Source organism: Geotrypetes seraphini, chromosome 3 (assembly GCF_902459505.1).
Source record: "Geotrypetes seraphini chromosome 3, aGeoSer1.1, whole genome shotgun sequence".
NCBI lineage: Eukaryota > Metazoa > Chordata > Amphibia > Gymnophiona > Dermophiidae > Geotrypetes > Geotrypetes seraphini.
Genome location: NC_047086.1, coordinates 14,918,910 through 14,946,742, shown reverse-complemented (window position 1 = coordinate 14,946,742; position 27,833 = coordinate 14,918,910). Strand labels below are relative to the sequence as shown.

Genomic DNA, 27,833 nt, shown 5'->3' with positions numbered 1-27,833 from the left:
GGACATGATCGAAACATTCAAGATACTGAAGGGAATAGACTTAGTAGATAAAAGACAGGTTGTTCACCCTCTCCAAGGTAGGGAGAACGAGAGGGCACTCTCTAAAGTAGAAAGGGGATAGATTCCGTTCAAACGTAAGGAAGTTCTTCTTCACCCAGAGAGTGGTAGAAAACTGGAACTCTCTTCTGGAGTCTGTTATAGGGGTAAACACCCTCCAGGGATTTAAGACAAAGTTGGATAAGTTCCTGCTAAACTGGAACGCACACAGGTAAGGCTGGACTCATTTAGAGCACTGGTCTTTGACCTAAGGGCCGCCGCGTGAGCGGACTGCTGGGCACGATGGACCACTTGTCTGACCCAGCAGCGGCAACTCTTCAAGTTTACAAGTTTTATTAGGATTTTATATACCGCCTATCAAGGTTATCTAAGTGGTTTTACAATCAGGTACTCGAGCAATTTCCCTATCTGTCCCGGTGGGCTCACAATCTATCTAACGTATCTGGGGCAATGGAAGATTAAGTGACTTGCCCAGGGTCACAAGGAGCAGCACGGGGTTTGAACCCACAACCCCAGGGTGCTGAGGCTGTAGCTCCAACCACTGCGCCACACACTCCTCCTTATGTTCTTATGGACAAGATTTTCTTCCTAGTCTAATGCATTCTACTCCAATCACATTCAGTGCATTCCTAGTTTAATCCAATCACATATCCATTTCCATCCATCTTAGACTACCTTCTTCACCTCTCTCTCTTAGTTTGGTCACAAAAATCAATGAAGTTTGAGTACATCTCAGTACTATCAGTGTGTTTTACTTTCTTGGACAAGAAACCTCTACCTGTTAATCCCTTACTATCCAAATTCATAAAAGGTCTTTACCATACCAAACCACCTATCAAACTTCCACCAGTTGCCTGTGGTCTTAATATGGTACCATCTGCTCTTTATGAAGTCTCCTTTTGAGTCTCTCACAACTTGCTCTCTCAAACCTCCCTCATCATCCTCATGTCTGGATGCCATATGAGTGAACTTCAGGCACTTGTATCTGATACTCCATACACAAGATTCTACCATGACAGAGGAGTACTCCAAACTCATCCAAAATTCCTGCCCAAAGTAATCTTGGAATTTCACCTCAACTTGCTTTCTTTCTAAATCTACATTTGAAGAAGCAGCTCTTCACACCTTGGACTACAAATGTGCTCTAGCACAGTGTTCTTCAACCTTTTTACACCCGTGGACCGGCAGAAATAAAAGAATTATTTTGTGGACCGGCAAACTACTAGGACTAAAATTTAAAAACCCCGTTTACGCCCCATTTCCACGAGCTCGGTCCCCGCAAACCATCTGATCCCATCTGCACAAGCCGCAATTATGATTTTATATTGAACGTATTTTATTAAAGTATAAAAAGAAACAATATTCTGAGCAATTGTGATTTTATAAATACAAATATACAGAGCACAGACCAGCAAAACCCCTGTCTCCCCTCCCCTTCACATATATCCTCTCTACTATCAAGAAAACTGAACAAGCCAAGTTATTATAGAATGCTACATAGAAATATCATGCTAACAGAATACTGCAGTCCCCAGTTATGTCTCTAGCAGGATATATATTTCAAATCTGATATATTCTAATGACAAAATAAAAATAAAATTATTTTTTTCTACCTTTGGTTGTCTCTGGTTTCTGCTTTCATCTTCTTTTCACTCTTTTCCTTCCAGCATCTGCCCGTTCCATCCAATGTCTGCCCTCTCCCCCTTCCATATGTATCTGACTTCTTTCTATGCCTCTCTTCCCTGTCCATCCTCCTCTCTCCTTTTTACATCATTCATTCCAGCTTCACTGCCTTCTTCATTTTTATCTCTCCTACACCAGATCTAGCATCTTTATCCCTCTCTCATTTCTCTGCTGACCCCCTTTCCAGTATCAATGTCTCTCTACTTTCTCATTCCTCATTCTCCCCTTTCCCTCATCTGATCTCTCCATTCCACCCTGACCCCCTTCCCCTCCTGTAATCTCCCTGCCAGCTGTTTTCTTCCTTTTTTCTTTCTCCCTCCCCTCTTTCTATTTTTCCTTCTCCCTTTCCTCCTCCTTCTATCCAACATTAACTCTCTTCCCATCCCTTTCCCTCCTCCCCTCCCAGCAGCATCTCTCCTTCTTCTCCTTTCCTTCCTCCCTCTATCCAACATTAACTCTCTTCCCATCCCTTTCCCTCCTCCCCTCCCAGCAGCATCTCTCCTTCTAACTCCCTTCAAGTCCATTAACAGCTCTCCCTTTATCCAGCACCTTCCCAGCCTCCTACAGTGGCTTCCTCCCTTTCCAGCAGCTCTCAGTACTTGCCTGCAGGAAGTTGCCGGTAAATTACTGCCCTGGCAAATAGGAGAGCTGGTGGGAGGGGAGACAGCCGCTGTGACCATCTGACCATCTCCCTCCACCTGCACCTGAATCTTCAGCTCTCTCTGTTCTAATTGCAACTTCCCCGCGGCCCTCTTCAGCAACTCGGCAGGGGCAGTGATCAAGACACGCTGCCGACGTCGGGACCTTCACTCTCTGAGTCCCGCCTATTTTGTTTCAACTTCCTGTTTCCGAATAGGCGAGACTCAGAAAGGGAAGGCCCCGACGTTGGCAGCCTATCTTGATCGCCTGAGCCTGGGAGGAACATTAGTCAGCAGGAACCGCAGTCGGGAGGAACCGCAGTCGGCAGGAAATTTAACTGCCGACTTGATCTCACCGGCCCTGTGCGGACCGGCAGAAATTTTCTGCGGACCGGCACCGGTCTGTTGACCGGCAGTTGAAGAACTGTGCCCTAGCATACTACCTAAACCGCATAGAAGTTCCTCCCAGCTAGTTGTGGCTTTTGATCCTAACAAACTGAGTTCCTGTTAACAAGTGAACCATCTTCACTTGGCTGGTGGGCTGTATCTCCTTCATATATACTCAGGATGGGCTGATGCTACAGGATCATGTCGCAGCCCACAATGTCTGAGCTAAGGCTACCTCAGTTGCTCATTTCTACTCCACCTCTATTGAGGCCATCTGCAAAGCGGCTACTTGTTTCTCGATACACACTTCTCACTACTGTTTAGAGCAAAACTGCAGAAGAGACATTCTGGACAAGCAGTGCTGCAGAATCTTTTTACTTCCTCAGCACCAGCTTCCCCTCCAACCCATTTGGGTTTCACCAGCTTCATGTTTGTATATTCATTATCTTTGTTCAGAGTTCATGATCCTGACAGCTTAGGATGTCCCACATGTGAGAATATTAAGTCTGCTTGTCCTCAGAAAGTAAATATACCTACATGTAGTGGCAGGTATACTCATAGGACAAGCAGGCATAATATTTTCACAACCTGCCCACCTCCACTAGGTGGCTTCTTAGTTTTTCTACTGAATTGACAATCCCATGAGCTGAAGCTAGGTGGGAAAGCATTGGCATTCATGTGGTAGGGGCACTGCCCAAAAATTTAAAGTTACAGTGCACTTGGTAGTGTCCATACTGGATTCCATGGATAACAACACCCACATGTGATAATAAAAGGGGCATTCAATATAGTCCCCTGACAACTCCATACACTTTTCATGCAATGACTAACCCCTTTGAAAAGAATTCTTCTGTTTGACCTTCAAACCAGGATGTCACAGCTTCCTTGACGTCCATGGAGAAATTTCTTCAAAACTCGGAACAGGAACTAATCCTAGGAAGCAAGGTCAGACAAGGGGGGATGGCTCAGCTGCTGAAACCCTCATTCTCAGATGGCAGCCTGAGACTGTAGTGACATGTGCACTAGCACATTGTTATGAAAAAGTAGAATGCCTGCTCTGAGTTTCTCATCTTTTCTCCTTAATTGACTCGTGCAAAGCGATCATTATGTTCTCTTGTGTAGTATGAACTCCAGAAGCAAGAGTCCATCATCCCAGAAGACAGTTGCCATGCCTTTGCTTGCAGATTTTTTTTGTCTTGAACATTTTTGGAGTGGGGAGGACTTGTGCTTTCAATACAATGACTCCATTTTGGACTAAGGCTATATGTAATAGACCCAAATCTCATCTCCAGTCACCAAACGATGAAAAAAAATTCACTTGGTCTTCACGAAGCATCTCTCCAAGTTCTCCTGACAGCACTGGAGCCTTGTGGCCTTCCGACATGGCATCAGCATTCTTGGAACCCATCTTGCACTAACCTTGGACATACCCAACTTTTCATGGATTATTTTCCACACTGTACCTGCCGAGATACCATTTTCATCAGTTAGACAGATTAATTAAAGTTTCCCATCCAACAAAATTAAATCCTCAACTTTCTTGCACATTTCTGTGGAAGTTGCTATCACAGGCCATCCAGTGTGCGAGGGTCATCTTCAATGGGCTCTCTACCCCACTTAAACTGCTTACTCAAAATTTTACTTTGTAGGATGATGGGGCAGACTCGCAATAAACTGCAGTCACGCATTCATGGATCTCCTTTGGTTTTTTCTCCTTTTGTAAGAGATTTTAGTACTGAACAGTGTTCCAGATGTAGCGGTTTCTTATTTAATTTGCAAGAGGACTCTTCTGACATCCTGTCTCTTGGAATGTTAGACTCAACTGAGCTGCAACTGTGAATGAGTAACAATGAGACATGTCACAACATGTACAGACTTGTTTCAACATGCTTGCTACTTTCTTTCATACTCAGGTAGATAAATTATTGAATGCTCCTCATTTGCCTGCTGTCATCAAAGAATACCTACTACAGCGAAGTATCTTTGCTTAATTTTATTAGTCATAAATAAACTCCACTACGAACCTGTACACATTCTGAAGAGGTCCAGTATTCCCCTGATGCAGCTCTAATAAAACTGAACAAGGAGTCTCCCCATCAGGAAATTGAATATGACTATCATTTTAGCTATGACAAGACAAAAGGAGATAAGTACAGGAGTGGCTTTGCTGATTTGGACACAGTTGAGGAGCACAAAAGGTATTTTGGAGCACAATTAATTTTTTTTTTTAGTGAAGTTTATTTTTATGACCAATGCTGAAATAAATTGTTATATACAGTTGTGTTCATAAGAGAGATTTAAATGAGGTCTTTTTCTCGCCACTATGTTTTTGTAACAATTATTGTATGGACAATTAAAATTATGCTGAATAAATTGTACTTCCTTATTGAGTGTTAATGTTTAGTGAAATATTGTTTTGAATACTTAAATCCCATTGTTTTGTAGTTGGTTTTATTATTCCACGTTTTATGTGGCTTTTAATTTTTTTAATTGTGTAGGGTTTTTTTTGTTTTACTTGGATAGGTTCAAAGAAGAGCGACCAAGATGGTAAAGGGGATGAACTCCTCTCGTATGAGGAAAGACTAAAATGGTTAGGGCTTTTCAGCTTGGAAAAGAGACGGCTGAGAGGAGATATGATTGAAGTCTACAAAATCCTGAGTGAAGTAGAACGGGTACAAGTGGATTGATTTTTCACTCCGTCAAAAATTAAAAAGAATAGGGGACACTCAAAGTTACAGGGAAATACTTATAAAATCAATAGGAGAAAATTTTTTTTCACTCAGAGAATAGTTAAGTTCTGGTTGCCAGAGAATATGGTAAAAGTGGATAGCGTAGCTGGTTTTAAGAAAGGTTTGGACAATTTCCTCGAGGAAAAGTCCATAGTCTGTTATTGAGAAAGACAGGGGGGAAGCCACTGCTTGCCCTGAATTGGTAGAATGGAATATTGCTACTCCTTGGGTTTTTGCCAGATACTAGTGATCTGGATTGGCCACCATGAGAACGGGCTACTGGGCTTGATGGACCATTGGTCTGCCCCAGTAAGACTATTCATATGTTCTTCCCGATATACCTCAGTTTTCTTAATGGGGAAAAAAGCTTTTTAGCAGAGCATTAATAGGAAATTCAATCGATAGGGTTGTTCAAACTAGAATCCCAAACTTTTTCTTACTGAGGAAAATGGATATCAATATGTAATCTACTTGTGTATCCAAAAGAAATTTAAAATTTGTCAGTATATAGTTTTAGCTTACAATAAGCAACTCTGGAATGATGAAATATAAAACAGTATTGTTCAAAAAAGAGTATTACTTGTTCCAAGGACTTGTAAATAGGAACCATAACTACGTATAATATAGTCTACATAGCTGTGCATAAAAATTCCCTCTTTAGCCAATTCCAAACCTAAAGTATGTATAAAAACAAAAACAAACCAATAAACAGTTAAATAATTATGGACCACAGTGTGGATCCATGAGAGAAACAGCGATTTTTCCAGATGGCAAATAGTTCTCCATTTTCCTCAACTCTCTGATAGACAGCCCTGGAACTCATTTTAAAATGCCGTGGTTGAAGTGTGGTCACACCATGAAGCAATACAAAGGCATTATAATAATCTTAGTTTTTTGTCCATTCCTTACATTTTTTTTTATTTGCTTTCTTAGATGCTGCTGTACACAGAGCAGAGTATTCCAAATGTATCAATGATAACACTAATCCTTTTCCTGAGCATTGACTCCTAATGTAGCTAGAATTTGAGTCCCATTTCCCTTAATGTAGCTACAATTTGAGTTCCATTTCCCTTCATGCATCACTTTGGACATGCTCACATTTGGATGCCCAATCTTAAGGTCCTCTTGCAATTTTTTACAATCCTCGTGCGTCATTAGCAAATTTGATCACCTCACTTGCTATTCTTGTTTCCAGATAATTTATAAATATGGTAAAAAGCAGCAGTCAAAGCACAGACCCCTAGGGAACCGCACTAGTTACCCTTCTCCATTGCAAATATTGACCATTTAATCCTTCTCCGTTTTCTGTCTTTCAACCATTTCTTAATCCACAATTGACACTGCCTCCAATCCCATGCCTTTTGAGATACTTTATCAAATACCTTCTGAAAATCCTGATGTACAATTATTAACTGGCTCAACTTTATCTACATGTTTATGCACCCCCCTTCAAAGAAACATAGCAGATTGGCAAAGCAAGATTTATCTTGACTAAATCCATGCCAGACTGATGGTAGCGACCCCAGTAGCTGTACTCTGAGTGTAAGAGTAGCCTAATAATTTGAGCAGTAGACTGCTGAGGAAAACCAGACTTCAAATCATGCAAGACTGTCATCAATGCAAAAAAAACAAAACAAAAACCACCCCCCCAAAAAACAAAACAGTACATGGACTTCATGGGCCCATTTGCAGTGGGAAAATAACTAGGCAAAAAGAACCACCACATTGTTTCTCCTTTTGTGCAATTGCACTTAAAATAAATAAAACTTAAGACTAGCCTTACTGGGTCAGACTAATGGTCCATCAAGCCCAGTAGCCTGTTCGCATGGTGGCCAATCCAGGTCCCTAATACCTGGCCAAAACTCAAGGAGTAGCAACATTCCATTCTACCGCTCCAGGGTAAGCAGTGGCTTCCCCCATATCCTTCTCAATAACAGATTATAGACTTTTCCTCCAGGAAATTGTCCAAGCCATTCTTAAAACCAGCTACGCTATCTATCCACTCTTACCCACAACATCTGGCAATGCGTTCCAGAGCTTAACTATTCTCCGAGTGAAAAAATATTTGCTCTCATTGGTTTTAAAAGTATTTGAGTGTCCCCTAGTCCAGTGTTTCTTAGCTCGGTCCTGGAATACCTCCTTGCCAGTCAGGTTTTCAAGATATCCACAATGAATTTGCATATAATGGAGGCATTTTATGCAAATCAAGTTTATGCAAATTCAATGTGGGTATCCTGAAAACCTGACTAGCAAGGGGGTACTGCAGGACCGAGTTGAGAAACTCTGCCCTAGTCTTTGTAATTTTTGATGGGAGTGACAAATCAATCCACTTGTACCTGTTCTACTCCACTCCGGATTTTGCAGACTTCAATCATATCTCCCCTCAGCTGAAGAGCGCTAACCTTTTTAGTCTTTCCTCATACAAGAGGAGTGCCATCCCCTTTATCATCTTGGTTGCTCTTCTTTGACCCTTTTCTAGTGCCACTATATCTTTCTTGAGATAAGGAGACCAGAATTGAAGGCAATGCTCCAGATGAGGTCACACCATGGAGCGACAAAGAGACATTACAACATTCTTAATCTTGTAAACCAACTCTTTTTTTTTTTTTTTTTTAATAATTCCTAGCATCCTGTTTGCTATTTTGGTCACTGCCACACATTAGGCAGAAGGTTTCATCGTATTGCCTATGATGACACCCAGATCCTTTTCTTGGGCGCTAACCCCTAAGGTGGACACTGATATTTAATGACATGCCTTGGGGATTCACCAGATCCACTGCTTATTCTTAGGCCAATCAGCATAAAATCTGGTTTTACTCTTTGGGATCTTGCCAGGTACTTGTGATCTGAGTTGGTCACAGTTGGGGCAGAGATTTGGTGTTTCCGGTTCTGGTGACTTTTTAGCCACCTTTTCCTAGATATGATCAAATATTATAAATGCTGTAACTTTTTATTTTGAAGCTGGAGTTGGTATATTTTTACTCACTCCTCCCCCCCCCCCCAATTGCTTCTGACTCACACACCACAGCTCTGGGCCTGCTATGCCCCCCCCCCCCCCCCACACACACACACACACAAGCCCCAATGGAGAACTAAATGTAATCAAGTTTGCCTGAGGCTCCTTTCCTTTCCAAACTGTGCTCCTTCCTATAGCAAATGGCTGCCCACCCTCCCCTGCTATCCTCTCTCAGAAACTTGGCTCACCTCAGGGTTTCCAGGGATGTTTAGAGTAGAGCGATATTGCTCACACCTACCCTAGTAGATGTCTTCTCAGAATGATCTTAATGGTCAACAGTGCTATTTGAAGAGAACAGCCACTGTTGCAGGAGCTGGCCTTCCAAGGGAAGATTCTTGTGTCATACAGGGAAGGGGGATCATCCCTTTTCCATGCAAGCAGGTGCAGTTTGAAAAGAGAGGGGTGAGGGAGGAGTTGTGACAGGCCATTGGGACTCCTGGAATTTGGTGTCCCCTGCATGAAAGATTGGGAGGAACCTTGGATTTGGGCTGGAAGTCCCTTTTACTTAAAATTTTAGTCATGCAAAAGGAACTATAAGCTTTTTCCTTTTTCAAGCATTGCCATTGCCCTGAACACTCAGGTTAACTAAACATAATTACAAACATTTTATCTACCGATGTACTGTATATGAGTTAAGTGCTCATTTTCTGCATTTACCTAAATGTTGCAGAAATGAGTACTAACACATTGTCATTTGTAGAGATTCATTCTCCTTACTGTACAGATGATCATCTCTTGAGAAATGTGCTTTTTTATCAGGTCATTGAATGGTGTAGGGAAAGGGAATGGGGACTTGAATACCACCTTTTTGTCGCTTTGGCATTTCAAAGCTGACATTCAAAACAATGGGAACTGGCGGATTACGTGACTTGCCCAAGGGGCAGCACTGGGATTTGATCTCATAACCTCTGGGTGCAGAGGCAGTAGCTCAACTATTGTGGTATGATTTATTAAAGCTTGAATATACTGTATTTTTCACTCCATAAGACGCAACTGACCATAAGATGCACCCTAAATTTAGAGGAAAACAAGAAAAAAAAAAAAACATTCTGAACCCAGGCTCTGCACCCAGCACCCCCCCCCCCTTACTCCCTGCCAGGCTCTGCACCTTGTTCCCCCAGTACCTTTTTTTTTTTTTTGCAATTCCTTATTTAGAAAAAGAAATACTACAGATATTCATCAGGACATCAAGCATAAAATACAACGCAACATAAAAAAACATACATGATGAACAATGGTCTGCATTACCCTTCAGAAGAACCCCCCCCCCTCCCCTCCAACAGCAGGCTAGACCCCTTACCTTTTGTTTCCCCAGTGTTGCAGTACTTACTGGGTTCAATTTTGGTCTTCCTCTTTCTATTTGGGGGTCCCTTAAGGCCTGCCTGTGTTTTGTGGGTGAAGAGGTCATCAGCGCTAGGGGAGGTGAAATGCCCTGCCTTACTTTCTGCTCTGGTTGCTTCCCATCCATGGCAGGATGGAACAGGAACACATATGCAGACCTTCTAGCATGTTGCTCTCATCAGGCCTAGCCCAGGGTGGGGGAAGAACGTGCAGGAGCAGCTGGCTGGTTGGTCTGACTTGCCTTGAGGATGAGCAGGTGGGCCTTGCAGGCCTTTGCCTGCTGTCCTTTGCTCTGTTCCTATGAGAATGCAGTCTAGGCAGGAACTCAAGCGAAGCAGCTTCTCTCCGCCATTTTCCAGACCTGGATGCCTGATGCTGCTCACTAATTAGCCACAGCAGAAGCCGGTCCCCACGTGCAATCTCTCCTGGCACTAGGAATGGATGGTGCAAATGTCACTCAAAGCGCCGGTCACCTCCCACCTTCAACTGGCTGCCACTTCCATGCTGGGCCAATCACCTACAGCTCACCACTGAGCACCGGAGGTGTAAAATAAATTTGCATGGAGTGGTGAGTAGCAGCTTCGCCCACTGGGTTTTCAAAGAGGTGGGGGGGTGTTGTTAAAAGGTAGGACATGGCAGGGGGTTGTTTTTAAAAGCTACAGGGGGTAAAAATTTGTATCTTCGCTGCATAAGATGCACTGACATTTCCACTCACTTTTGGGTGGAAAAAAAAAGTGTGTCTTATGGAGCGAAAAATACGGTACTGTTCATGAACTCATAGGAGGGGAATAATTTATCTCGCTCAGTAAGAGTTTAAAAAATAAATTATTTTTCCAATATTGTCCCCTGATTGCTCCATACACTTCATCCACTTTTCCTGCAATGACTTTAACCCCTTTGAAAAGAATTCTTCTTTAATTCAAGATGTTACAGCTTCCATGACATATTTATCACTTGAAAAACGCTGTCCATGGAAAGATTTTTTCAAAACTTCGAACAGGAAACAATCTGAGGGAGCTAGGTCAGGACTGTAGGCTGGATGGTTCAGCTGCTGAAACCTACATTCTTGGATTGCAGCCTGTGATTGTTATGAAATGTGCACAGGCGCATTGTCATGAAGCAGAATTCCTGCTGTGATTTTTCCTTGTCTTATCTCTTTAATTGACTCCCACAAAAGTGAGCACTCTTATGGTTGTCTTGTGTGGCATGAACTCCAGAAGCAAAAAGTCCATCATCCCAGAAGACAGTTGCCATGACTTTGCCTGTAGACTTTTCTGTCTTGAACTTTTTTGGGATAGGAGAGGACTTGCGCTTCCACTGCATTTTGGACTCAGGATCTCTGTGATAGACCCAAGTCTCATCTCCACTCCAGTCACCAAATGTTGAAAAAATTTCTCTTTTTCTTCACAGAGCATCTCCAAGTTCTCCTGACAACATTGGAGCCCCTTCTTGGAACCCATCTTGCAATAACCTTGGGCACGCCCAATTTTTCATGAATTATTTTCCAAACTGTACCTACCAAGATGCTCATTTCATCAGCTATTCATCCATCTGACAAAATTAAATCCTCAACTTTCTTGCACATTTCTGTGAAAGTTGCTTCCACAGGCCATCCAGTGTGAAGGTCATCTTCAATGGACTCTCTACCCCACTTAAACGGCTTACTCAAAATTTTACTTTGTAGGATGATGGGGGCAGACTCAACCTAAACTGCAGTAATAGGTTCATGGATCTCCTTTGGCTTGTTTCCCTTCTTTTGCGAGACATTATATCACTGAATGGTGCTCCAAATCTAGCAGTTTGGCTCACACGAGGACTCTCCTGACATCCTGTCTCTTGGAAGTCAGACTTGTATTGAGCTGCAACTATGTGAGTAACCTTGAGACATTTCAGATCATGCAAAGACTTGTTTCAACATGCTTGCTACTTTCTTTCATACTCAGGTAGATAAATTATTGACTGCCCCTCGTAAAACATAAAAAGGAACGCCAGTAAAACTTACAGGACAGAAGAGAGCAAACCACCTTGAGTACTTTAGTTATTAGTAGAGTATCCTGGCCTGAAAAATATTTAATTTTCCATTGTTTCAGAGACTTACCCCCCCCCCCCCTTTTTATGAAGCCTCGTTAGCGTGTTTTTACCGCAGGCTGCAGCAGTAAAAGCTCCGACACTTATAGAACTCCTATGAGCATCAGAACATTTACCGCCACAGCAGGTACATAAGAACATAAGAGGTCCATCATGCCTAGTAGTCCGCTCACGCGGCAGCCCAACAGGTCCAGGACTTGTGTAGTAGTCCTCCATCTATACCCCTTTATCCTCTTTTCTTTCAGAAAATTGGCCAATCCCTCCTTGAACCCTAATACCGTACTCTGTCCTATCACGCCCTCTGGAAGCACATTCCAGGTGTCCACCACCCGTTGGGTGAAGAAAAACTTCCTAGCATTGGTTTTGAATCTGTCCCCTTTCAACTTTTCCGAATGCCCTCTTGTTCTTGTAAAAAGGGGAGGGGTGTTAAATTGGAAGCAATGGACAATATGCCAGTTAGAGTAAAAGCATAAGTATTTTCCTATAGGGGCTAATGCCTCCAAATCACCCTAAGGCTTAAATCCTGTGAAAAAAAATGGAATGCTTCTTCCCCACCCCTTATCTTTCTAAAGTTAGTAAGACATTGCTGCAGAATGACCTTCATTACATGTATATTTTCTAGAGGTTTTAACATTACACTTGATCCTCTTGCACATAAAGAATTTCTCAGGCCAGCTTACCTTCCCCCCCCCCCCCCCCCAACATTTTTATCAATCACTAAAATGCTCTACCATTATTGTTCATGCCTGTACTTTTTTGGGGTAGAGAATACCTACAGTATAGTTCAGCTGAAAACCCAATTCCATGTCAGGAAACTGAAGTTTTTCGGATACCAATTTAATTCATCATCAGACATGTACAACACGTCCAAAATAATGATGGCGTTTGCACAAGTCATACATTTAAACCTTACTTTCACCTAAATACTTGATATTGTATATAACTTGCCTAGTTTACCTCCATGCAATTTTTGGCGATTTATTTTTTGTAAACACATTACTTTCATTGTCAGTCGAATGGTTTAGAAGACAATGTGCAGACAAACTACCTACCTAAAAATGTGATTGCTATTTAAAAGCAACAATCAGTAACTTGGAAGCTAATGGCAACATTAGCTTGTGATCATTAAATTAAAGACGAGGAGGAGAGTATTGTCTACAATTCTGGAGACCACACCTTCAAAAAGATATAAAAAAGATGGAGTCGGTCCAGAGGACGGCTACAAAAATGGTGCGTGGTCTTTGTCATAAGGCATATGACGACAGACTTAAAGATTTCAATATGTATACTTTAGAACAGTTTCTTGATCATATGTCTCTTTAGCTATAAATGACAATATTATTATTAAGACTTAGCCAAAAGGAAAGATTTATAAACTACTAGCTGATGCCCCGGCGTTGCACGGGTATTTAATTATAGCAATAACACAGTAAATGGATTCAAATAAAGATACTTTATAGTGGTGAATGAAATTATTTTTTACAGCTTTATAAAAAGTACAATATTCAAATTATAATGTGAAATATTTGACAAAATGAATACAATACAACTAACACAAAACTTGATTATAAACAACAATTTTAGTTTCACCTCCAGGAGCAAGAACATATAAATTCTTGGGTGAACCCACCCTTGATCAAGCAACATAGAGTTGTCCATGGGAAAAACAGGGGGATCTTAAATCCACTCCACAGTATGTAATAGTCTGTCCCTGTGATTTGTTGATTGTGATAGAGAATGCAAGTCTCACTGGAATTTGCAATCTCTTAAACTGAAAAGGAAGATCTGTTGGAATAAGTGGCATCCAAAAGTTTCAGTATTGATTTAAACAACTCAATATGTGGAAACTCAGGTTAAAAAGAAACTCCATGCAGTTTTTTCCCGGTTCAGAATGGAACCTGTGTTCCTAGTTCAGGATATGTGAGTACTCATGTAATGTAATAACATTATGAACTGGGGTGCATGAAGGAAACAGTTACAAACACAGTTAGAACATAAAACTCTATATGTATGGTGTCCGTGGTAGAATAGAAACGATGTCCCTAGTGGTTATAGTGTCATAGAAAGTGTTTTATAGTTGGAATTACTGTGAGAATGGCAGCTGTTTACATTTTTTCCATTGACATAAATGGGTGAAATCTGATTTTCTGTTTGTAGCTCCGCCCATGTGTGCAGGTGGGCCGCGAGACCCCCAGAACATATCACCCCAGGTAGTGAGGGATCTGCATACCAAGTTTTGGTCAAATCGGTCAAGCCGGTTTTGAATTACAGTGAGAATGGCAGGTTTTTACATTTTTTCCATTGACATGAATGGGTGAAATCCGATTTTCTGTTTGTAGCTCCGCCCACGTGTGCAGGTGGGCTGCGAGACCCCCAGAACATATCACCCCAGGTAGTGAGGGATCTGCATACCAAGTTACGTTCAAATCGGTCAAGCTGTTTTTGAATTACTGTGAGAATGGCAGCTTTTTACATTTTTTCCATTGACATGAATGGGTGAAATGTGAATTTGTTTGTAGCTCCGCCCACGTGTGCAGGTGGGCCGCGAGACCCCCAGAACATATCACCCCAGGTAGAGGGATCTGCATACCAAGTTTCGTTCAAATCGGTCAAGCCGTTTTTGAATTACTGTGAGAATGGCAGCTTTTTACATTTTTTCCATTGACATGAATGGGTGAAATCTGATTTTCTGTTTGTAGCGCCGCCCACGTGTGTAGGTGGGCCGCGAGACACCCAGAACATATCATCCCAGGTAGTGAGGGATCAGCATACCAAGTTTCGTTCAAATTGGTCAAGCCGTTTTTGCGTGATCGCGGCACATACACACACACACACACATACATACATACACACATACATACCTCCGATTTTATATATATATATAGATTAAGAGTTTTACCTTACGCAAAATTGTCAGTTCTTTAATAAGACATTAACTATTTTTTCTGAGGCCCTCCATGTACCTACAAATCCAAAATGTGGCCCTGCAAAGGGTTTGAGACCACTGCTTTAGAGGAAAGGTGGGAGAGGGGAGATATGATAGAGACATTTAAATACCTACGTGGTGTAAATGCACATGAGTCGATAGCTTTCATTTGAAAGGAAGTTCTGGAATGAGAGGGCATAGGATGAAGGGTGGTAGATGTGTAGAACAGTCTCCCGGAGGAAGTGGTGGAGAGACAGACTGTGTCTGAATTCAAGAAGGCGTGGGATCTCTTAGAGAGGAAGAGATAATGGTTACTGCGATTGGGCACACTAGATTGGCCATTTGGCCTTTATCTACCATCTAACTAAGAAAAACCTCCACAGACTCCAACGGATTCAGAATGCTGCGGCCAAGCTCATCTTCGCTAAAAGTAAATTTGACCATGTCTCCCCGCTCCTGGCCAAGCTCCACTGGCTTCCGATAATCGCCAGGGTCCACTATAAATGCGCCTGTTTAACTTTCAAAATCCTATATGGTATCCTCCCTCCCTTTATCCCTCTTTATTGGAATTCCTCAAACCCTAATACCACCAGATCCTCCCACAAATTAAAACTATCCTTCCCCTCGCTAAAAGGCATTTCCCACACAGGAAAGCTAGGGACCTCCCTCCACTTCAAAATCACTGAGCTCTGGAACAACCTTACCTCCCCTCTTCGGAACTTGAGCTCTCTCCAAGTTTTCCGCAAACATCTGAAAACCTGGCTTTTCTCAAAAAATGTAAGTCTCCCTCCAACTTAGGAATCAAGGAAACTCTTATATCTTGGCATCCCAAGTCCTCTAAATTTTCTTCACACTTCTACCTCTAACCCTCTGTTGTAGTTCCTTCCTATTTCTCCTACTGTAAACCGCGTCGAGCTCTACGAACGTGGAGATGATGCGGTATACAAACCTAAGGATTAGATTAGATTAGATTATGTTTCTATGTTTTTTTCCTATAAAACTGACTGTAGCTGAAAATTTGTTTAATGTTTTATAAAAGGGGAGGGGAGGGGGGGATCAATAATATGAATTGTCCTGCAGTTTTTAAGAGATTTAATCTTTCTGCTTGGCAATAGTCTAAGACTTACATTATCATTACCTCTCAAGAAGCTGGTGTTTTCAGCAGATGACCAGAAATATCATAAAGCTTAGTACATAGCTAGTACTACAGTAGTTAATTGTTCTGATCCCTCCAGTACTGTGTAGTGAGCAACTTGATTTGCCCCCCTGCAGCTAACAGGACCTAGAATATGCCTTACATGCTTTGGGATTTGTGTGGAGAAAAATAATATCAAAGAACTTGACAAAAGAAATTCATGTGCTGTTGCCAGCCTGCGCCCATACTGTCCTTTCTAAATTGAACCTGCTCCAGTATCCTTCCTGTTGAATAATTCCACAAACTCAGGCTCTTGTCAAAGCCACAGGGGATCACTTACCCAAGATTTGCATATTTCATCATGGTGCATAAATAATGCAAGTAAATCCAAAAGATACAAAAGCACAGAGCTACAAGTTGACAGGCTGGGGCCAGGCAGGCACATGTATTATTAGATTTAGCAGCAGGAAGGGCAAACCTAAGTTTTAGAGGAAATGCAAAAAAGCCTGTTAGATACATACATTGTGCCAGACTTTACCTATAAAATACTCCAAGGTCAGAAATATGTTCTATGCTTAAAGGCACATCAGCATTATTCGTTTCCTGATACATATACTAAACAAAAGCATTTTCCCCTCAACTCTAAAGGGGTCCTTTTAAGTAAAGGGCATTAAGCTAGTATATGCTGTTAGCATGTGAGAAAAGGCTTTTTTTTTATCTTTTGAGCATTCAAATGTCAATAACTTTTTAAATATTTGAAAGGATGTGTCATGGGTAGAGTGTGGGTGCCATATTTTGCAGATCTTGGAAGCTAATGGGAACATTAGCTTGGGATCTTAAAATTAAAGAAAAAAAAAAAACTTCTATTAAGTGCCACATTAAATCTGAGCTTAGTGTCTGGAAAAGTGAAGCCAAGCCCAAATTTCACCCCCCCCCCCCCCATACACACACCACTGTGTAACTTTAATAATCTGATAGGCAATTTATCTGTTTAGTTTTTTGGTTCTATTTTTAGGTTGTTTATAAATGTAGGTATTTCTTTTCCAGTTAATTATGCATTGCTGTTTTTGCACATACAAACTATTGCTAGGCAAATCTTTGTGGTAGCAGAAAATATGTAGTTTAGTGTGTGCTCAGTGCAGAAAAGGTGCAGACTGATAATAAGAATTGGGCATTGCTGCTGTTTTCATTTAAAATCTAACATCAGAAACTTTACTTATAAGTGACTTTTGTACAGAGCCAGTAAGCCTTTCATAAGAATACACTGGCCAGTTCCATAAAGGATCTAGTCACATTCCACTACTGTTTGCTCTGCTTTTCATACCAGGTCCATAGAAAGGTATTCGTTACATTTAAACAAGCTGGTACTGGAAAATTTTTATATATTAACACTGGTTTTAAAGAATCTGAGAACAGTATAAGATTAATCTATGAAAATGTTAAATAACCTTATAGAAACTATTGCAAACTATTTCCTATAAGCTATTGATTTCCAAGAGGAGAAATAAAACCTCCCTCATATTATATATATATATATATATATAAATAAATATAAAAGACAGGTAAGCCCAACTAGTGGAGTTGGGGTGTTAAGTTATGTAACTGATTTAATGAATTGTGTTTCCTAATGTATGTCAAATGTGATAAATCATTTTAGGATATTAGGTGATGATCACTTTTTTAAATAGATGATATTGTTTATTAGCAGATACATATCTGACCATAGGATGTAATCAAAGAATACAACAGCTAAGTCTTAGGTTTCAGTTTTTAATTAAATATTTAACAAGTGTGTGTTGGTGGGGGTGGGGTCAGCTTCTATTGTCTAGTCTAGGAAATCCCAGTCTCTTTGTGGCATTATTCTTGGTCTTAATTGTATGAGTGAAATAGAAAAACAGTGGCCATAAGAACAGCCTTGAAGCAGTTAAAGAGTTTATAGGTAATTTCTTAAGTCACTAAATTCCAATATCTGGCAATTTAAATGGAGTGGTAATTAGGCATTTGACACAAGTAACTGACCAAAAGTTCTGGTTTTTAGGTACCTCAGAAGAAGATGAGGTCAGTCAAGAAGGTCACACAAGGTCCAGGTCAGTCTTTTAAATTCTGGCTAATTTATTTTACATTATTATTTTCTTTTTGTAATATTGGGAAATTTTGAATGGGAAAAAAAGTGTTCTAACTTTCGTCTCGATTTATGTTGATGAAACAATTTTTACTTGTTATGTAAATTATTTTTCATAACAGATTTCATTAAAGACAGTCTTACAATAAAGGTTGTGGATTAGCAAACGTTTAAAAAAAATCGATTTTGTTGGAGAAATGTCAAGATAAAACCAATATCTTAGTGCAGGATTCTCAGTGCCTTTTCTAATCACAATTGTAAGAACTGAGTTGCAATATTTTAATTTTTTGAAATGAACTCTGCGAGTTAGGTTAGGCATTCCTACGCAATTTGTATAAAAATAAAATACAGCTTTAAAAATCAACCTTGTCTGTAATAATGAGAACGAACGGAAAAGAATTACTCTTCCGGCTTTCCTGGTGTCTAAGTGACCCATCCGAACACTTCTGCAAACACTAACCTGCCTGAAATGCAAAATCGAGTCATAGCTCGAGAGGCGACACCCGCGGGCTAGTTGGATGACCGGTCCCTGCGCTACTAGCGCTATTGTATGGGGTGGGAAAGCCCCCGTCGTCTGCCTAACACTAGCGGCTCCTCCGGCCATTGTGACGTCACAGTCACGGCGCGCTGCAGAGAGGGAGTTCCCTCTTGTAAAGGTTCCCACCTTTCATGAACACATTCCTGAAGGAAAGCAGGTTTGCTAGCTATGCCCAAAAGCTTGCGTGGTTATCTTTGGATGAGGAATTGGAATTTGTCATCTTCTCTGGGAAATACTGCGGTTGGGGCTGGTATAGAGGAAACGCTACATTATTAGTCAAACACCCCCCTCCCCCACCCCATTCCACGCTCCGGTAAATGTACAGCGGAACCTTCCGGGAACTACCGCAAGGTTTTGATTGACAGCCATAAACCATCTAGGTGGTCTTTACTACAGGTTTATTGATTGAAGACAGGCAGATGCCGTTCCACTGTTCGTACGAAAACTCATTTATCCGCTCAACTCTTGTTTCTGGGGATCGCCGCTGGATTCGAGCATTACGGGTTTCGAGTGGGCGACTAGGATCTGCACCCATGCCTTCGTAGTATAAGCAGGGTTCCTGTTGACATTATTTGCAAAAATATCAAATAAAAAAGTCGACCACTTTTTATGCATGCCAGAGGGGCATTGGCGAGCCAGTGCTTAGAAATTTAGTGGCATATCTTTAAAAAGTGCAAATAACAGTCTCGACCCAGTTTACCTTCCGGCGATAGAAACAATTTCGGAGTTTTTTATGTTTAAATGGAATTGAGAAAGTGTTTTGGTGTTTTTTTCGTTTGCTAAAATAAAAAAGTAAATAAAAACCAAAAGAAACAAAAACTACAGCTATTACAATATGACCAATTATTTTAAAAATCGTTAATGCATTTTTTCTCATAGATGATCTTTAGACTTAAGTATGACTACCGCTTAGAAAATACCATCATATTTCTTGGAGTTATATATTAATCCCTTTAAAAATTACAAAAAAGCGAACCCTCAAAACTTGCCTGGAGGGACATTCCCTAGCGGTGACCACAGCAGAAAGGTTTTCTAAAACTTTGGTTGTAGCCTGACAGCCACTTGACAAATGAGGTTTTCATCTATAAAACAAACTATTAACCCCCGCAAAAGCAGCTTTGAGTTTTTAAAGCACCCTCCAATCATTTTGAAACATGGGCTCCTATGGAGTAGGGGTTGCGCCTCACCTGAAATTGTGATTCACAGCCATCGCATAAAGCAAACAAAAAACTTGTAAAATAGATCCAATTCAAATTTTGCAGCAGTGAACCGGATGGACAAAGTCACAAGGTCTCATCCTCGGCTGTTACCTATCGTTGTCCATTGGAAGCTAGGGAGGTAAATCAATACGGACATTAATGAGCCCGAAACAAAATGGGGATCTTGAGCCCGATGGAACTTTGAAGCTCTGGTCAGCTGGGATCAAAACCATTCCTACGGTAGTTTAGAAAAAGACAAGATCTTCAAATGATTCAAAACAAAAAGCAACCAGGGTACAATGGGGTGCCACTGACCCGCCTGAAAAGAACTAGAGGGAGCTTCTCGCTATGAACGCTAGGAGGCGACTCTCATAATCTGTGAGTAAACATATTGCAGTCTTTGCCACACACGGAGTGGGGGAAGTCATACTATTCTCCCTCTTTCTCAAGGGGGTCTTTTACTAAAGATTAGGACCCCCATAGGTCAGGGGTAGGGAACTCCGGTCCTCCAGAGCCGTATTCCAGTCGGGTTTTCAGGATTTCCCCAATGAATAGGCATTGAAAGCAGTGCATGCAAATAGATCTCATGCATATTCATTGGGGAAATCCTGAAAACCCGACTGGAATACGGCTCTCGAGGACCGGAGTTCCCTACCCCTGCCATAGGCCGTTTAGTAGACCCCCACGTTTGGCGAATACCTTGGCGGGGGAAGCCAAACCCTGGTCTTTCTTTCGTTTTACAGAGACCCAGGCTCAATTCATCCCCTCCACAGCTGCAATACGAAAAGCCTGTTGTCTGCCACGCAGAATAAACGAACGGACAATTAATATTAAACAGAATTTACCTGTTTTCATAGTGAAGGACAATAGTCTCGTGAAACGTTAAAAAAAATTGCGTTTCTACTGGAATGTATTCCTTTACGTCTAAGGGGAGGGTCACCATCTTTAAATCCCCAGAGATAAGGGATAGGAGAAGAGCATGATATTGCAACCACTGGTTCAGAAATAAAGCAAAAGGCTATTACTAATCAGTATTTAATCGTCACAGAATTTACTTTAACAAATCTTTCAAACGCTGCTTGCGGTATCTCCTGTAAAAAACCCCAACCCAAATGTTAAATGTAGAATCGGATAAACGTGGACAAGGGAAGACAAAGAAGGGCATCATTAAGCGAGGAATAAAATACACACAAAAACAAAATACTAATAATTCAAAAGCTGTGGTTAAGTTTTAAAAATGGCCAGTCTGGAGGGGCCCTTTTCCCGATCCCCTGGTGTCCCTCTTCTTCCCTCCCCCTACCGGAAGTGGGTGGGGTTGGGATGCTATTGCTTTTGCCCGCTCACCTGCTCTGGAGGGCTGTTATCTTATGCCTCAGGGCTCCGGCACAAGGAGTGTAAAAAATGAGGGAAAACGAAATCGAAACGGCACTTTCAGTCTTAACTAGCACTTCTCTGCTTTCAACTTGGATCTTATTTATTTGATATTTTACCCCAATCCAAAATCCGTGTTAGCTTATAAAAACTATAGTTAGTGACTGAAAATATCGATGCTTTGGCTTCTGATATGGCCGCAAACGAATCTCTTATCTCTCTCCTTTGTGCCTGAATTAGGGGAGGTTTCTGAAAGTTCCCAGCTGGTAGAAATCTTTACCTTCCCCCCCCCCCCCCCAACCTTGAAAGGCTAATGTTTCCTCGCAGGAAATGAATGAATGGGGAATATCCGACACCAGTGACCAGTCCAGTGACCCCAGTTTTAATTCTGCTAGACTTGGAAGCCTGAGAAGCCTGAAGCCCGTTTGGAACGCCCCTTTCCTTTCCAATTCAGCCACTTTAGACGTAAAAAAAAAAAAGCCTTTTGCACTGAAGGCACCGCGCACACCCTTGAGGTTCATCCCTTTAACAAGTTTTTTCCTCTTTTATGGAAAACTTGGTTCGCCCTCGAGTCATCAGAATCGAACCTAGAAGATCAGTTATTTTTCTCTTATAATGTATCCCGTAGTTTTTTTGCATTTTCTTAACTCCGTTTTCGTTACTCTTTTGGAGCAAAGGGACAGTTCGTCTGGGAACGCCCCATCCTCCTCCTTCCTCTAGAGCCAGGTCGGCCTAGGAAGGCGCTCTGGACTTTAAGAACCTATTGGGGGAATTTAGCCGGTTCAGAACAGTAGAGGACTTTCCAGAGGAGGCCCAGTATAGGGAAGAACTTATCTAGCTAGATAGATGGAGAGATATCTCCATTAAAAATAGTCAACAGGCGATGTCTAACCAATAAAAAGTGACCGGCGTGAGAACAGGTAAGAGAGCTTTTTTTCTGAAAAGAAAAATTATATTCTGCTTAAAGCCTAGATGATTAATGGCATCTTTTAAATCAATAGGCGAGACAGGATTTTCCTAGGGTAAGAGGTTAAGCATTTGATGCATCCAAAACGAGGTAAAACGTGTCTAAAAAGGGCTAAGTAGGAAATATCCGTATTAGTACAGGTGCACGGCCTCCCCCCCCCCAAAAAAAAAATATATATATATATATGATCAATATTACTGGTGAATGGAGTCTGTGGGCAAATGCCAAAGCCTGGCTTTTACTGTCCCACCTGAAAGAGCTACAGCACAACATGGAGGAAACCCAGGTTGCAAGAAATGCCCGTCTTTCTCCGCTCTTCTTTCGAGGACTGTGCGCCGCCTCCTCCTCCTCCTCAAGCGGGCTCTTCTTTAGGAAGTCATTAATCACTTCCCCTCCCCCGGAAAGGGTTGGCGGAGAAATCTGTGACATGCCCGTTAGCCCCCCAAACCCATGAAGACGAACAAAACCCGGTCGTTATTTAACGCCACTTTTGTCGTAAACTGCTTCTGTGGAAAGTGAACGCGGGAAGCTACACACTTCGCGCTCAAATAAGCCAAGAACAAAGTGACAAAATGATACTGTGGGTGACTTGTTTAAAATAAAATTAGTATACCGGCCTTTATATAGTAACAGACTAGAATCATCAACTGACTAATTTTATTTCCTTCGACAGTAGTTCCCCCCCCGAGTCCTATTTTTCGCATCTATATGTTGGCATTCTTGGGATGTAGATGTCACGTGGCTCGAGACGGCGTAGGGTAAAAACAAGGCAGGCGTGCTGGGGTCTGGAACGAAGTGTGCAAAACAAGCCTGAACTACGTTTCTTTCGGGCGGGGGAGCGAGGCGGCCTCATGTTCATTCATAAATTATTCGGAGCGTCCGCCTACGGAGCAAATGGCGATTGGCTCTTGGCTTTCTCTAGCCGGCCCCCTTCAAGGACCTGTAGTAAAATGAGTAGCGAGAAGGCACGGAATTGTCAAAGTCACGTGTGCAAAAAGGGGCCAGAGACTGAAAAGACAGGGGGAGAGAGAGGAGGGAAAAAAAAAACCCCTGAAAAGAGGGGAGAGCACATGAGACCATGCGAGCTACATTGGTGATCGCTGAAAATCAGGATGTTACATTGATACTGACGATTCCTCCGACCAAAAGGCAAAGTTTTCAGCTCGCCCGTTTGGAGCAGAGGACCTGTGGGGAAACATGGCCGAAGGTTATTATTAGTATTATTCTGAAACTGTGTTTTGTTGTTTTCGTTAAAAGCTATGTAGCATTACTTTTTTTTATCTGATGTGCTGGAGTATGGTGGGGAGGGGAGGGAGGATCTCCCCCGCGCTAACTCCCCTAGTTACTAATCGGTCTCCAAATAGGTTTTGTGACCGCCCACAACGATTCTCCAGCTCCTGAAGAGCTTTCCGGGGGCTATTGTTCTGCTGTGATTAAGCACAGTTTCGGCAGCGGGAGTTGTATCACCTGCCTCCCTCCCACTTCTTTCCTTCCCTCCCTCCCTCCCTCCTTTTATCTAGTTGCACCTAGAAGTTTAAGGAACACGTAGTGTGGAGGATGCAGGTTGAGCAAAATATCTCTGGATGGCTGAATGTGCCAGTAAAGAAGTCGTTGTGCAACCTGGTCGCCCTGCTTCCTTCCCTCTGCCTTTGCCTCCGGTCAATTCGTTTTTATTATTTTATTTTCTGCTAGGATAATGGGATCGGTGCTAAACCAGCAATATTCAAGTAACGTATCTCACTTTGATGGCGGGGAAAGTGACTGGCAGGAGCTCAACCTTCTTGGGACTGTCTCTTATTCATTTAGGGGTGGGATTGTCACTGAAGTATAGTTAAAAAAAACTGCCCAAGTGGAAGATTGCAATTTGCTCGCTTCTTCTTTCTTTAATGTAGTCTTTTTGTTTTAAAGCAGAAGAGGGTGAAGATAATCAGAATCTGATTTTGGATTTTTTTTTGTTAATCCCTCTCAGGTGGTGGCGAGGAGCCCGAGAGGTTGTCCAAGGCTGAGGAGAAGGAAGAGGAGGACCCGCAAGTCATGCGGGGCAGCGGTCACTGCAAATGGTTTAATGTGCGCATGGGATTCGGCTTCATCTCGATGACCAGCCAGGAAGGGAACCCTCTGGCCACCCCGGTGGATGTTTTCGTGCACCAAGTAAGGTCACTTAGTTATCTCAATTTAAAGGGTATTCCGCTGCCAGGAGGAGAAAAAAAAAAGGGGGGGGGGGGAAACGTTAGATTAAAAAACTCCCGGAGGGGGTTGTAGATCTCCGCTGCAGTCGTAACCTTGTCCAGAAGGCAGCCTTGAGTTCGTCTGTGTTCTGGGCTTGGCAGGAAAGCTTTGGGAATTGCACGTGGCTGTTATAAAAAGCTTAACCTGTATCCGTACAGCCTTTTGCACTTATGATTGGGTAAATGCTAGGATTGTATTATAGAGTGTATGTGGATACGCACGGGTCCAAATGATAACCCTGATCCATTTCAGTGTCGATCTGGGGTACCGAGCAAAGATGCAAATTCTCAGACGGTCCCAGATGAGAGCCAGCTTTGTCTTTAAGGGCAGGGTCCCGGCGGAAGCATGTGGCCGGAGGCAGCTCATGTTTATTTAGTTTTTCAAATGTGGTAGAGTAGCTCCTGGTGCCTTTGCTACCAGATGATGTTTTAGGGCAGGGACTTCGTTTGAAAGCCAGTTTTGGTCGAGTCTCTTTAGCCTAAAAAAAACCCAACCCCTGAGAACTGGCTACTTCTTGACCTGGGGCAGGATCCTTTTTTATCTGTCTTCCCCCAAGCTAGAAAAAAAGGTCCTTGGCGGAGTGACCCTAACCCCCCTTAATCCTCTGCACACCTTTATTTGGGGGGAGCGGATAGCGTAATGGAAGTCCTGGGGGTTGGGGGGATGTTAATTGCTGCTCGCCTCCCTCGCGTGACCTGTGTCTGTTTAGATCTAAGGAAGGGGCTTATGCCTCTTAATTTTTTTTTTCGCTTTCTTCCCCCTTTTTGTGGGTATATATTTCCCATCCAGCAGGGTTCTGTGACTCTTCCCGCCCACTGTAAGGATCTGTGACCACTATTTTTTTTTTTTACTACTTTTTTGTGTGTGTGTGCGCGCGCTGACTTTTGAGAGTAACATGAGCTGGGTCATTTATCCTTCCCCCCTGTGTTTGTTCTATTTATATTTTATGGCAGAGATCCAATTACACACAAAAAAATCTGCCCTGATAAGGTTTGTTGTCTCTCTCGGCCCTCTCCTCCCCCACCTTTGAACTTACTTTAGATCATAAAATTGTTTTTTTACTATCTCATAAATTTGGTTTTATAGAGGAAAGAAACCCTCTCTTGATTTAGCAATTCTTTTTCTGTGTTTTAATTCTCATTTCCTGATTTCCATGGATTTTATATCTACAGTGGCTGCAGTCATTTATATATAATTTAAGTCATATACATCTGTAAAATCAGGCACTGTTGATTTTTTTTTTCTTTTGTAAAATCAAGCCATGTCTACTAGCTAATAGTTAATATTTTGTAGCTATTATGTTTTAAGTAAATTCTGAAACAGGAACTGTAGAGGCCTCAAAAGCCCATAAGATAAAATTGATCTGCGGCAGTAAACCACAAATTTCATTGTGTAATTGGAAAAAAAAAAATGCTACTGGCTGTTGGTTTTGTTTGTTTGTTTGTTTAGGATGGACTAGGATTTCGGGCCCTTGGTGCATTTAAATGAAAAGCCATAAATTCAGATCTTGGCGTGGAAATCTTTTTGTTTTGTAAATGAAAAGGTTATAAGCTGACTGGCAAAATTTTTATCCTTTTTCATTTCAGGCATTTGTAGCTTCAATATCGCTATAGAAAATCAATGCACTGTAAAGCAGAACACAGTTTAGTAGTCTTTCTGTATTCTGTTGTAGTCCTGGGTTGTTTTTTTTTGATAGTTGAAAACAATTCATGTATAAAATTTTGATTTAATTGTATTAAAAATATATACTATTGAGTTGTCGGTTATAAGCTGTATTATGTATGGAAAGAGAAATGATTGATTCAGCTTGCTGTAGATTTTATTTGGAAATAGTCTGTGTTTTCCTTTTAGGATTTCCAGCAGTTCATTTACACCTAGTGCTTGCTATCTGTATGCTAACTAGGACCTAGTACATTCTAAAGAAACAGAACAGTGACAGATGTTTTGACTTGTTAAAGGAGCCTTGAAATTTTGGCTGTATTTATAAATGTGTGTGCTTTCTGTACCATGTCGCTAGCATAAATGAGAAATAATGAAATACAACCCACTGACACCCAACATCCTCTCTGCTGGCAGGCCCTTCCCCCACCACCTTTCCCTTTTTCATAAGTACTGTGGGGGAGGGGAGCCTCTCAGAATAGGGCCTGGAAAATAACCTTTTCAGTGTGGTACAGGGCTTTCTAAACCTGTGTGTTTTAAAACACCTTTCTACTTGATGTAAACCACCAACAAAGGCAGATATGGGCAGACTTATGCATTTGTAATTTGGAAATAGCGTTCACATCCATCCACCTTCCTAGTGGTTTTCCCATTACCCTTATTTTTTCATTCTTTCCTGTATTCAGATAGCTCTCCCGTATGTTTTTTAAGTTTCAGTGTTATAATGTAAGAACAGAAAAATGCTAATGATTTCTTTTATTTATCAAGTGTTTATACATATGGATTTTGTGTGTTCCTCTTTGAGACCTGAAAAGCAGCACATGATATTTAAAAAAAAAAAAATCTAATTAAGAGTGGTTCATTACTGGAGTGTGTGTTTCGGATGGACCCCTGTTGAGGATTTGTAAGTGGTCAGTGCAAAACGTGCATTTGTGCTTTTTTGAGTGAATGAATCTGACAGGGCCTGTCCATTTCTAATCTTAAAAATGGTATGGGAGGATGGAGAAGACAGATTTCAGTCTGAAAATTATTTGGTTCTTTGCATTCATTTAAACATGGCGTCTGAGATTATTTTTTGTTTTGTTTTTCCTCTCAGAAATTATTTTTTTAACCAGTATATGTAAACTAGAGAGTAAATTGTGCATTGGGTACTGTTTTTACATTTTTTTAGATACATTCTGGCATGTTGCATGATTATAGATATTGTGTAACTCCAGGTCTTGCAGTTTGAGGCTAATAACACAGAAGGCCCAGTTTAAAGGATTTTGTTTATTTATAAAAATGGTGGTTTTAATAGTGAAGCAATTTTAATCCTGGGTGCATGCATTTGTATAGCAAAAGAACACCCCAAAAAAAATCTGAACCTATGATATATATATTGAAATCATGACTTGCTACTTACAGGGTTTCTTTTTCTTTTCTTTATTTTTTTAACTGTAATCTGTATTTGTGAAAGATACATTTTACATAGTAGCTGTGTGGCAGCCATTTATAGGAAACATCTTTGTTTCTGTGGAAGTTACAGCAACTGGAAGAAGGGGGAGACGAGGAAATGATTTCCAGGTCTTGGATTTTGATTTCATTCATGACTAGTCACAAGAGAGAAATAAAAATTGCTGGTTCGTTTTTCATGCCACAGAAATAGAAGCAGCTATGAGTGTTTTGGGTTTTTTTTTCTGAGCATAAAGTTAATTTTGAAATAGTACCCTTTGTATAAACAAGCAACTCATTTGTTTTTTTGATAGATG

The 27,833-nt window shown here is 41.4% G+C and overlaps 1 protein-coding gene across 4 annotated transcripts in view; it reads left to right on the top strand.

Annotated features, from left to right (window-relative positions):
- LIN28B (lin-28 homolog B) overlaps positions 1-27,833 on the top strand; it is a 203,312-nt gene that overhangs the window by 19,815 nt on the left and 155,664 nt on the right. Inside the window, exons 2-3 of one of the 4 annotated variants that reach the window (XM_033938367.1) lie at positions 18,039-18,087; positions 24,167-24,348. In XM_033938367.1, coding sequence (XP_033794258.1) covers positions 18,054-18,087; positions 24,167-24,348 — 216 coding nt within the window. In that variant the 5' untranslated portion in view covers positions 18,039-18,053. Of the gene's footprint in view, positions 1-18,038; positions 18,088-21,708; positions 23,405-23,803; positions 23,925-24,166; positions 24,349-27,833 lie in introns of those variants that run through there. The other 3 variants (XM_033938370.1, XM_033938369.1, XM_033938368.1) reach the window with 3 other exon arrangements.